The sequence below is a fragment of the Mus pahari genome, chromosome 1 (genome assembly GCF_900095145.1).
Source record: "Mus pahari chromosome 1, PAHARI_EIJ_v1.1, whole genome shotgun sequence".
NCBI lineage: Eukaryota > Metazoa > Chordata > Mammalia > Rodentia > Muridae > Mus > Mus pahari.
Genome location: NC_034590.1, coordinates 100648673 through 100660409, shown reverse-complemented (window position 1 = coordinate 100660409; position 11737 = coordinate 100648673). Strand labels below are relative to the sequence as shown.

The window sequence follows — 11737 nt, the reverse complement described above, 5'->3', positions numbered from 1 at the left end:
CACACACACACACCACACACACACACACACACACACACACACACACACACACGCACGCACGCACTGAGAATTATCTAACAGCATGCTATCAAGGAACCTCAGGGTCTGATGGGAGAGGGAGAGCCTGAGCGTAGGAAGTCCAGGGAGGATGAAGGAACACCAACAGCATTCAGAGTTTTGTGAGCCAGGGCTGTACCAGGAACAAGGTGCAGAGGGAGCAGAAAGAGAATCACCTCAGTGGGACAGTGTTTACCTCACTGGCCTTTCCCCACTGGGAAGGAAGCATCTTGGCCATATTTCACATTTCAATCACATCCTACTCACCATAGGCCACTTTACCTATGCAAATCTCAAACTTGACTGGACAAAGTGTTCTCCCAAAGTCAGAGACATCAGTTCTCCTGTGCGTAGGATGCACAGTAGAGGAAGAGGGCAGAGGGGCTAGGCCAGCTGACTCTGAAGGCACTGTCTACTCTCCTCTTGGACAACTGGGTGCTTATATGTTATCTTTCTACTACTCCACTGCCTTGGAGCATATGTCAAATCCAGTTTTCAGCAGAACCTCTTCCCCAAGCTTCCAGTGAACCACAAACATAGACAATGTCTTCCCTACCTGAGAGTGTGACCATTCCATATTCAGCATCTACAAAAGTGAGAGAAGAAAACATCTGCTGTGAGGGACTGGTGTGCTGGCTCTGTGAGGGACTGGAGTTCCAGCACTGTGACAGACTGGCATGCTGGCACACATTCAACAGTTATTTTTACACATAATGTGATAATTAGTTTATCCTCACTGTCAGCTTAACTGGATTTGGAACTACCTCTTGACCTGTCTGCAAGGGTGGTTTCAGAGAAGTTTAGCGAGGCTGAAAGACTATAATCTGATGGGTGAGGATCCTGGCTGAATAAAAAGGGGGAAGTGGAAAGCAAGCGCCATTCCCATCTGATTGGGACCGCATGGACAGTGAGACAAGCCCACTTACACTTGCACCACCATGGTGGAGTGTGTCCTCAAGTTGTGAGCCAAAGCACACCCTTCCTTCTGCTTTTGTTAGTGTTTTGTGACAGTGGAAAGAACAGTAACCGACACAGGTGTGAAGGGTGTTCTCCTGGAAGGGCCAAAGCTAGGCCTTCAAGGGCAGCGGGCCTCACCTGAACAGATGACACTGGCGTCTTCACTGTGGTCACAGTTGTGGGAGAACCACCCAAGGTGGGAGCACTCCTCCAGGTGCTCCTCGTGCCCCTTGCAATGCACATTGTCAAGGAGAATCTTCCCAGAACCTTGCCCAAAGTAAGCTTCGCTCAGGGCCGAAACAGCCCAGCCACACCCCAGCTGCCTGCAGATGATGTTTGCTTGTGGAAGGTCCCAGAGGTCGTCACACACAGTCCCCCAGACTCCCTGGTAGAAGAGTTCTACACGGCCCGCGCAGCTCCCATGGTTGCCTGCCAGCCGCACGGGGGCCCAGCCTCCTGGGGAAGAAAAAGGAAACCGGGAGATACAAGCCACCTTCTCTGCCCACTGATGGCTATGGTCTACAACCCAGTCTCCATTCTTATTTTCCTTGAGCTACCGAAAGTAGTCTATGCAATTACCCCACTGTGACTGTTCCAGAGAATCCACTGTACATCCTGTTTCAAGATAGCTTCACTGTGAGGGGATATTTGCAGAGGTAGCCATCATTCTCTTTACACTGAGGTACTGAGATGTTCCCAGTGAGAGGCCAGCCTTCTTCTCCTCACTCCACCCCCACTGGCATTATGCTCCAGGCCTTTGGTTCATCTTGGCTGTGAGAGCAGGCTTTACCCCCTGAGCACCCTGGAACATCATGTGGATTAGCTCAGGCTAGCGTGCTGGATGATGAAGGACATGTAGCTGGCCAGCCCACTCATTTCTGGAGACAGCTGAAGTAAGGGGGCAGTCCTAGGATGGGCATCTTCAGCTGACTTTCCAGGGAGCCTCATGCCTAGTAAACCAAAGCCACAGCCAGCAAACCCAACCTAAAACCGCAGATCTGCCCAGATAACTTGTAAACGAAACATTTTGGGGGTAGTTTTACATGGTAATGGGTAACCTAAGCATTCCTTTATCCACACTCCTTATCTAGCCTGCTCTACTCATAGCCAAAGGAAAACATGGGGTCAAGTTCACATATCCTGGGATGAAGTCTGCCTGGCTAGGCTGGCAACAGAGGCTCACACTGACTCCAGAAGAACCAGTGCGTAGCTGCACAGGCTCAGATTCCCTTTGGATATTTGGAAACACAAAGAGAGCTATATAATATGAGGGCTGAAACTTCCCTGAGGGTAGTGGTAAGTCATACAAAACAGTTAATAGAGAAGTTTCTTAGGGTAGTGTCTGATAGACAAGCATGAGGGTGCACACCTGTAATCTCGGTGCTTGGGAAGCTAAGAAAGGTGGAGTCTTACCATGAGTTTGAGGCCGGCCTGGGCTACAGAGTTAGACCTTGTTTTCTAAAATAATAGTGAAAAAGAATTGGTATAGCTGGGTCATGTGGTAATCTATTTCTTTTCTCTTCTTTTCTTTTCTTTTCTTTTTTTTCTTTTCTTTTCTTTTCTTTTCTTTTCTTTTCTTCCTCCCTCTCTCTCTCTCTCTCTCTCTCTCTCTCTCTCTCTCTCTCTTTCTTTCTGTTGTCTTAAGAAATTCCCAAAATGATTTCCAAAGTATCTGTACTTTTACACCCCACATATAGTACACAAGAATGCCCTTTTGGGTCTCCTTTTGCCACATCCATGCCAGCATTTGTGATCATCTGTGTTCCTGATGATGGTCCGCTCTTCTGACTGGGATGAGGTGCAATCCCGCAGTAGTTTTAATTAGCAGTTCTCTGATAGCTAAGGATGCTACACACAGCTTATAATAGTTACTAGTCACATGCATTCCATCTTTTCAGAACTTTATATATCCTGCTACAAAGACACTTACACATCGTGTTCATACTGGGAAGTAGAATCAACCTAGCTCTGCACTGGCTGGTGCATGCACAATGAATATGTGTGCATCTACACAATTGGCTATGACTCTGCTGTAAGGAAATCATGCACTTTTCAAGTAAACAAGTGGAAAGGGAAATACTGTACTTAGTGACGTCACCTAGACCCCGCCAAAGACAAATGCTGTATGCTCTCATTCACACATGTTGGTGCTAGCTTCAAATTGTGTTTTATATGTTTACCCTGGAAGTCACATGGAAATCAGGAAGTTTGGAGGTCAGTGGGAGGGAGTGATGCATTGGCCAGGGGGGGGGTGGAGATAGTAAATTATAGGTGAAATGAAAAGAGAGAGAGAAAGAGACAGAGAATACTGGATGCTAGCATTTTGACCAGGCTCCACCCCACAGTTACCTGGCAACAGCTATAAAAGGGGTTGCTTGCCCCCTCCTCTCTCTCTTGCCTTCTTGTTCTCACTCTGTCCTCTCACCCTTTCCCCTCCTCCTCTTTCTCCACATGCTAATGGCCAGTCTCTACTCCTCTACTCTTTCTCTCTGCCTTTCTCTGTCTCAACTACCCTCTCAACTTCCCTTCCCATGCCCTAAATAAACTCTATACTATACTATACTATACTATACTATGCTATGCTATACTATACTATACTATACTATACTATAGCATATGATTGTGTGGCTGGTCTCTCAGGGGAAAGGGATGACTCAGCATGGGCCCCCAGAGGCACCTCCTTCCCCACACTTGACTACACACCCACCAAACATTCCTTCTCTCTTTAATTTTATAAAATGCAACACTGGAGGCATAAAGATTCAAGCAAGCGGTGGAATGGTGGGGATGAGGAAACAAGGGGGTAGGAGAAGTGTTAAAAAGATGAAGAATGTATGAAGAAACTATATGCAAACCTATGCCTTTACATGCCAAGTTTTAAAAGATAACAAAAGGGGACAGTGAAGCACATATGATAAAACAAAACAAAGCAAACAACAAGCAAACAAAAGAAAACAAAACAAACAATAAGCAAACAAAACAAAACAACAACAACAACAACAACTACTACTACAAAGGGCAATATTGGGAGGCAAAGGTTTAAGTGGGGATAAGGGTAGTGAAAGTGAGACTCAAGAATGTATGAAGAATCCTTGGGATACTCTACTAATTTATAAGCTAAATGAAGCACATTTTAAAAAGAAGAAGGCCGGGCGTGGTGGCGCACGCCTTTAATCCCAGCACTTGGGAGGCAGAGGCAGGTGAATTTCTGAGTTTGAGGCCAGCCTGATCTACACAGTGAGTTCCAGGACAGCCAGGGCTACACAGAGAAACCCTGTCTTGAAAAACCAAAGAAGAAGAAGAAGAAGAAGAAGAAGAAGAAGAAGAAGAAGAAGAAGAAGAAGAAGAAGAAGAAGAAGAAGAAGAAGAAGAAGAAGAAGAAGAAGGAGTTTAAACAGAGGCATGTTTCATGGGTGAACAATGTATGTCCAAGAAAACATGAGTTAGCAACCATGCCAGGCATAGGCTTGCCTTCCTACAGTTGTTAGTCAAGGAGACACCAGAGGCATCCCAACAAGATGGCTTTTGCCATTGTTCTTGGTTGCCCATAATAACTAAGAGGTAAGACTCCATTGCTTAAGACACCACTCACTTCAATTGCAGGACCCAGGGCAACCAACTTTGAACTGACCAGGAAACATTCTCCCTGCTGGCTTGCTTTCAAAGTGATAGACAGTGCTGGGGAGAAGTTATCCCAATGGCCTTAGAGCAGGATCCTGCAAATTACAGTAATTACCTGCCAGGCAAGATTGGCCCACTGATGCAACAGTGGGCACTATTTGGATGTAACCACTCTTTTGATTGGATTTGAGGACTGCTCTATAGCAGAGGATTTTAATGCCTTGTGCTGTAAACATGGTTAAAAGTCGTGGCTATGGAGATGATAGAACCTATGGGAGAATCTATTGGTCTTCTTAGGGTGGTGGTTAAAAGGCAGAGATTCATAGTATCAAAATGCTGGAACTAAGAGGCTGTGAATATCATTCATAGGTGACACATCCGAATCCATTCCCACAAACACAACACTCCTTGGTTGTTCTGTGCAGCTCACTCTGGTCCCATGAGCTCTTTTATGAGTTGTTCCCTCTTTCTCTTTTAGCAGCAATTCAGAGGTGTCTGTCCAAGGACACAGTAGCCACCTGGGTCTATTGTAATTAGGTCTCAGCTCTCAGAAGCCTCAGCCTGTGAGGATTCCAAGGAAGTGTCACATTTATTAATTCCCAGAATATCAATCAGGTATTGCTATATCTCCTTTATAAGGATCCCAAACGCTTAGGTGAGATGTTAGGATCTGATCAGATTCAACAGGGGAGTCCCTGAGGCTCCCTGTACTCTTGTTAGCGTCTGCAAGTGAGTTTATTTTAAATTTTCATCAATTCCTTTACATACATGTATATATTTAAATACACTTAATTAAATATAATTTAATTATATTCCTAAACAATTAAATGATTAGAAATGATAATAGACTATCAAAAATTGGTTAAACCTAAAGCTTAAATCACACATTGAAGCCCAACATCAATAGTGGAAGACTTCAATACCCCACTCTCATCAGTGAACAGGTCATCAACTGTCAAGAAACTAATCTGAGAAATAATGGAACGGATGTTATAGCTCAAATGGACCTAACAGATATCTACAGAACATTTCACCCAAACACAAAAGGATATACCTTGTTCTCAGCACCTCATAGAACCTTCTCCAACATTGACTATATACTCTGTCACAAAACAAGTCTAAATAGATACAAGAAAATTGAAATAACCTCCTGTATCTATATTGACCACCATGGATTAAAGCTGGAATTCAACAACAACAGAAACAACAGAAAGCTCACAACTCATGGAAACTGAACAATTCTCTATTCAATGACCACTGGGTCAGTAAAGAAAGAAATTAAAGAGTCTGTAGAATTTAATGAAAATTAAAGTACATTACGCAAACTTATATACACAATGAAATCAGTACTAAGAGGAAAGTTCATAGCATTAAGTGTCTTCATAAAGAAATTAGTGAGATCTTATGCTTGCTACTTAACAGAACACCATAAAGCTGGAGAACAAAAAGAAGCAAAACACACCCAAGTGGAGTAGTCAGCAGGAAATAATCTCAGGGCTGACATCAATAAAATAGAAACAAAGAGAATAACACAAAGAATCAATGGAACAAAGAGCTGGTTCTTTGAAAAAAATCAACAAGATAGACAAACCTTTACCCAAACTAACTAAAAGAGAGATAGAATATCCAAATTAACCAAATCAGAAATGGAAAGAGGGACATAAGACAGAACCTGAGGAAATCCCAAGAATCATTAGCTCTTACCCCACCCAATTGGAAAATATAAAAGAAATGGATGCTTTTCTTGATAGATACCACTTACCAAAGCTAAATCAAGATCAGGTAAACAAGCTAAATAGTCCTATAACCCCTAAGGAAATAGAAGTAGTCATTAAAAATCTTCCAAAAACAAAACAAAAAAAAAAACAAAAACAAAAAACAAAAAACCTAAACAAACAAAAAAACAGGGCCAGATGGTTTTAGCAAAGAATTTTACCAGACTTCCAAAGAAGAGCTAATACCAAATACTCCTTAAACTATTCCACAAAAATAGAAACAGAAGGAACAGTGCCAAATTCATTTTTATGGGGCCATAGTTACTATGATACCTGTACTGGCTAATTTTGTGTCAACTTGACACAGCTGGAGTTATCACAGAACAGGAGCTTTAGTTGAGGAAATGCCTACATGAGATCCAGCTGTAAGGTATTTTCTCAATTAGTGATCATGGGGGAAAGGCCCCTTGTGGGTGGGACCATCCCTGGGCTGGTAGTTTTGGATTCTATAAGAAAGCAAGCTGAGCAAGCCAGGGGAGGCAAGCCAGTAAAGAACATCCCTCCATGGCTTCTGCATCAGCTCCTGCTTTCTGACCTGCTTGAGTTCCAGTCCTGCATCCTTTGGTGATCAACAGCAGTATGGAAATGTAAGCTGAATAAACCCTTTCCTCCCCAACTTGCTGCTTGGTCATGATGTTGTACAGGAATAGAAACCCTGACTAAGACAATACCTAAACCACACAAAGGCTCAAAAAGAAAGAGAATTTCAGACTAAATTCCTTCAATGAACATTGATGCAAAACTACTCAATAAAATATTTGCAAACAGAATCCAAGAACACACCAAAAAATCACCCACTATGATCATTTAGGCTTCATCCTAGAGATGCAGGTATAGTTTAACATTTGAAAATCCATCAGTGTAATCTACTATATAAACAAAAAGAAAAAAACATATGGTCATCTTAGTCGTTGAAAGGCCTTTGTCAGAATCCAACACTCTTTCATGATAAAAGAAAATCTTGGAGAGACCAGGGATGCAAGGCACATACTGGATACTGAATATTGGCATGTAGAAGAATACAAATAGATTCATATCTATCACCCTGTACAAAACTCAAGCTCAAGTAGATCAAAGACCTTCTCATAAAACCAGATACACTAAACCTGATAGAAGAGAAAGTGGGGAATAGCTTTGAACACATTGGCACAGGAGACAACTTACTAAACAGAAACCCAATACCTCACACACTAAAATCAACTATTAATAAATATGACCTCATGAAACTGAAAGCCTTCTGTAAGGCAAAGGACACCATCAATAGAACAAAACAGCCCCCACAGAATTGGAAAAGATTTTTACCAACCAGACATCTGACAGTGGGCTGATTTCCAAAATATACAAAGAACTCAAGAAATCAGATATTAACAAATCAAACAATCCAAATAAAAATGGGGTACAGAGCTAAACAGAATTCTCAACAGAGGACTCTGTAAGTGGCCAAGAAGCAGTTAAAGAAATGTTCACCAACCTTAGCCATCAGGGAAATGCAAATCAAAATGACTTGGAGGTTCCATCTTACACCTGTCAAAATGGCTAAGATCAAAACATCAAGAGACAGCACATACTGGTAAGGATATGGAGTAAGGGGAACACTCCTCCACTGTTGATGAGAGTACAAACTGTACAACCACGTTGGAAACCAATTTAGTGTTTTCTTGGAAAATTGGGAATGGTTCTACCTCAAGACCCAGCTCTGCTACTCTTGGGCCCAGCTCTGATACTCCTGGGCCCAACTCTGATACTCCTGGGAATATGCCCAAAAGATGCCCACCATGCCATAAGGGCATTTGCTCACCTATGTCTATCAATGTTCAGCTCAACTATGTAGCAGCTTTATTCACAATGGTCAGAAACTGGAAACAACCCACATGTCCCTCAACCAAAGAATGGATAAAGAAAATGTGGTACATTTGCACAATGGTACATTTACCCAGCTATTAAAAACTATGACATCATGAAATTTGGAGGCAAATGGATGAAGCTAGAAAAGATCCTCCTGAGTGAGGTAACCCAGACCCAGAGAAGCAAACATGGAATATATTCACTTATAAGTGAATAATAGTCATAAAATAGATAAAGGATAACCATGCTACAATCTACAGACCCAAAGAAACAAAATAAAAAGGAAGGCTAAGGGGAACATGTGAATCTCACTGAGGAGGGGAAATAGAATAGACATCTTGGGCAGGTGGGGAAGGGGACTGGGTGGTTGTGTGGGAACTGGAGGGATCAGGTGTGAGGAGGACAGAGGGAGAGAGTACTAGGAGAGACAACTGGAATTAGGGGTATACATCTCTGGGATGAGCTAGAAATCTAGGGCAATGGAAACTCCCAGAAATCCAGGAGTGTGACTCTAGCTAAGATTCCAAGCAATGGGGGATATGGAGCCTGAACCAGCCATCTTCTGTAACTACATGTACTGGCTGGTTTTGTGCTTCAACTTGACACAGGCTGGAGTCATCACAGAGAAAGGAGCTTCAGTTGAGGAAATGCCTCCATGAGATCCAGCTGTAGGGCATTTTCTTGCTTGGTGATCAAGGGGGTAGGGTCCATTGTGGGTGGTGCCATGTCTGGGCTGTTAGTCTTGGGTTCTATAAGAGAGCAAGCTGAGCAAGCCAGAGGAAGCAAGCCAGTAAGAAACATCCCTCCATGGCCTCTGCATCAGCTGCTGCTTCCTGACCTGCTAAAGTTCTAGTCCTGACTTCCTTTAGTGATGAAAAGCAATGTGGAAAGTATAAGCTGAATAAACCTTTTCCTCCCCAGCTTGCTTCTTGGTCATGATGTTTTGTACAGGAGTGGAAACCCTGACTAAGACACTAGGCAAGACTTTCAGTGGAGGGATTGGGACACAAAGCCAACCACAACACTTTTGACCTGCAGTTTGTCCTGCCTACAAGATGTGCTAGATGGCACAGAAATTGAATGAGTGGCCAACCAATGACTGATCCAGCTTGAGACCAATGCCATGAAAGGTACCCTGACACTGCTAATGATATTTTCCTATACTTGAAGGCAGGAGCCTAGTATAACTATTATCAGAAAAGCTTCACCCAGCAACTGATGGAAACAGATGCAGGGACCCACAGCTAAACATTAGGTGGAACTTGGGGAATCCAGTGGAAGAGGGAGAGGAAGGAATATCAGAGCCTCAGGGGTCAAGGACCCTATAAGAATATCCACAGAGGTCCTTGATCTACTTAAACTTGAGCTTTGTACAAGGAGATAAGAATGGATCGATTCGAATTCTTCTACATGCTAGCCGCCAGTTGAGCCAGCACCATTTGTTGAAAGTGCTGTCTTTTTTTTTCCACTGGATGGTTTTAACTCCTTTGTCAAAGAGCAAGTGACCATAGGTGTGTGGGTTCATTTCTGGCTCTTCAATTCTATTCCATTGATCTTCCTGCCTGTTACTGTACCAATACCATGCAGGGTTTTTGTTTGTTTGTTTGCTTGTTTTATCACAATTGCTCCGTAGTACAGCTTGAGGTCAGGGATATTGATTCCACCAGAGGTTCTTTTATTGTTGAGAATAGTTTTCACTATCCTGGGTTTTTGTTTTTTCAGATGAATTTGGAAATTGCTCTTTCTAAATCTATGAAGAACCGAGTTGGAATTTTGATGGGGATTTCACTGATTCTGTGGATTGCTTTCGGCAAGATGGCGATTTTTACTATATTAATCCTGCCAATCCATGAGCATGGGAGATCTTTCCATCTTCTGAGATCTTCTTTGATTTCTTTCTTCAGAGACTTGAAGTTGTTATTGCACAGATCTTTCACCTGCTTAGTAAGAGTCACACCAAGGTATTTTATATTATTTGTGACTATTGTGAAGGGTGTGATTTCCTTAATTTCTTTCTCAGCCTGTTTATCCTTTGTGTAGAGGAAGGCCACTGATTTGTTTGAGTTAATTTTATATCTAGCTATTTTGTTGAAGTTGTTTATCAGGTTTAGGAGTTCTCTGGTGGAATTTTTAGGGTCACTTAAGTATACTATCATATCATCTGCAAATAGTGATATTTTGACTTCTTCCTTTCCAATTTGTATCCCTCTGATCTCCTTTTGTTGTCTAATAGCTCTGGCTAGGACTTTGAGTACTATATTGAATATGTAGGGAGAGAGTAGGCAGCCTTGTCTATTCCCTGATTTTAGTGGGATTGCTTCAAGTTTCTCTCCATTTGATGTTGGCTACTGATTTGCTGTATATTGCTTTTATTATGTTTAGCTATGGGCCTTGAATTCCTGATCTTTCCAAGACCTACACATAAAACCAGATGCACTGAAACTTATAGAAGAGAAAGTAGGGAAGAGCCCCAAACACATGGGCACAGGGGGAAAATTCCTCAACAGAACACCAGTGGCTTCTGCTGTAAGATCAAGAATCAACAAATGGGACCTCACAAAATTGCAAAGATTCTGTAAGGCAAAGGACACTGTCAATAAGACAAAAGGGAACCAATTGGGAAAAGATCTTTACCAATCCTACATCTGACAGAGGGCTAATATCCAATATATACAAAGAACTCAAGAAGTTAGACTCCAGAGAAACAAATAACCCTATTAAAAATGGTGTACAGAGCTAAACAAAGAATTCTCAACTGAGGAATACCGAGTGACTGACAAGCACCTAAAAAAAATGTTCAACGTCCTTAGTCATCAGGGAAATGCAAATCAAAACNACCCTGAGATTCCATCTCACACCAGTCAGAGTGGCTAAGATCAAAAACTCAGGTGACAGCAGATGCTGGTGAGGATGTGGAGAAAAAGGAACACACCTCCATTGCTGGTGGGATTGCAAGCTNGTACAACCACTCTGGAAATCAGTCTGGCGGTTCCTCAGAAAATTGGGCATAGTACTACCTGAGGACCCAGCAATACCACTCCTGGGCATATACCCAGAAGATGCTCCAACATGTAATAAGAACACATGCTCCATTATGTTCATAGCAGCCTTATTTATAATANCCAGAAGCTGGAAAGAACCCAGATGTCCCTCAACAGAGGAATGGATACAGAAAATGTGGTACATTTACATACTAGAGTACTACTCAGATATTAAAAACAATGAATTTATGAAATTATTAGGCAAATGGATGGATCTGGAGGATATCATCCTGAGTGAGGTAACCCAATCACAAAAGAACACACATGATATGCACTCACTGATAAGTGGATATATTAGCCCAGAAGCTCAGAATACCCAAGATACAATTCACAAACCTCATGAAACTCCAGAGGAAGACCAAAATGTGGATACTTTGATCCTTCTTAGAAGGGGGAAACAAAATACCCGTGGAAGGATTTACAGAGACAAAGTGTGGAGCA

General features: G+C 42.4%; 1 protein-coding gene across 2 annotated transcripts in view; it reads right to left on the bottom strand.

The window, feature by feature from the left end:
• Positions 1 to 11737, bottom strand: part of LOC110317313 (putative DMBT1-like protein) — a 126461-nt gene that overhangs the window by 79648 nt on the left and 35076 nt on the right. For both annotated transcript variants that reach the window (XM_029539375.1, XM_021191745.1), the window contains exons 8-9: positions 1153 to 1470; positions 614 to 643 (exon numbers count right to left, since the gene is read on the bottom strand). In XM_029539375.1, the coding sequence (XP_029395235.1) occupies positions 614 to 643; positions 1153 to 1470 (348 nt within the window). The remainder of the gene's footprint in view (positions 1 to 613; positions 644 to 1152; positions 1471 to 11737) is intronic.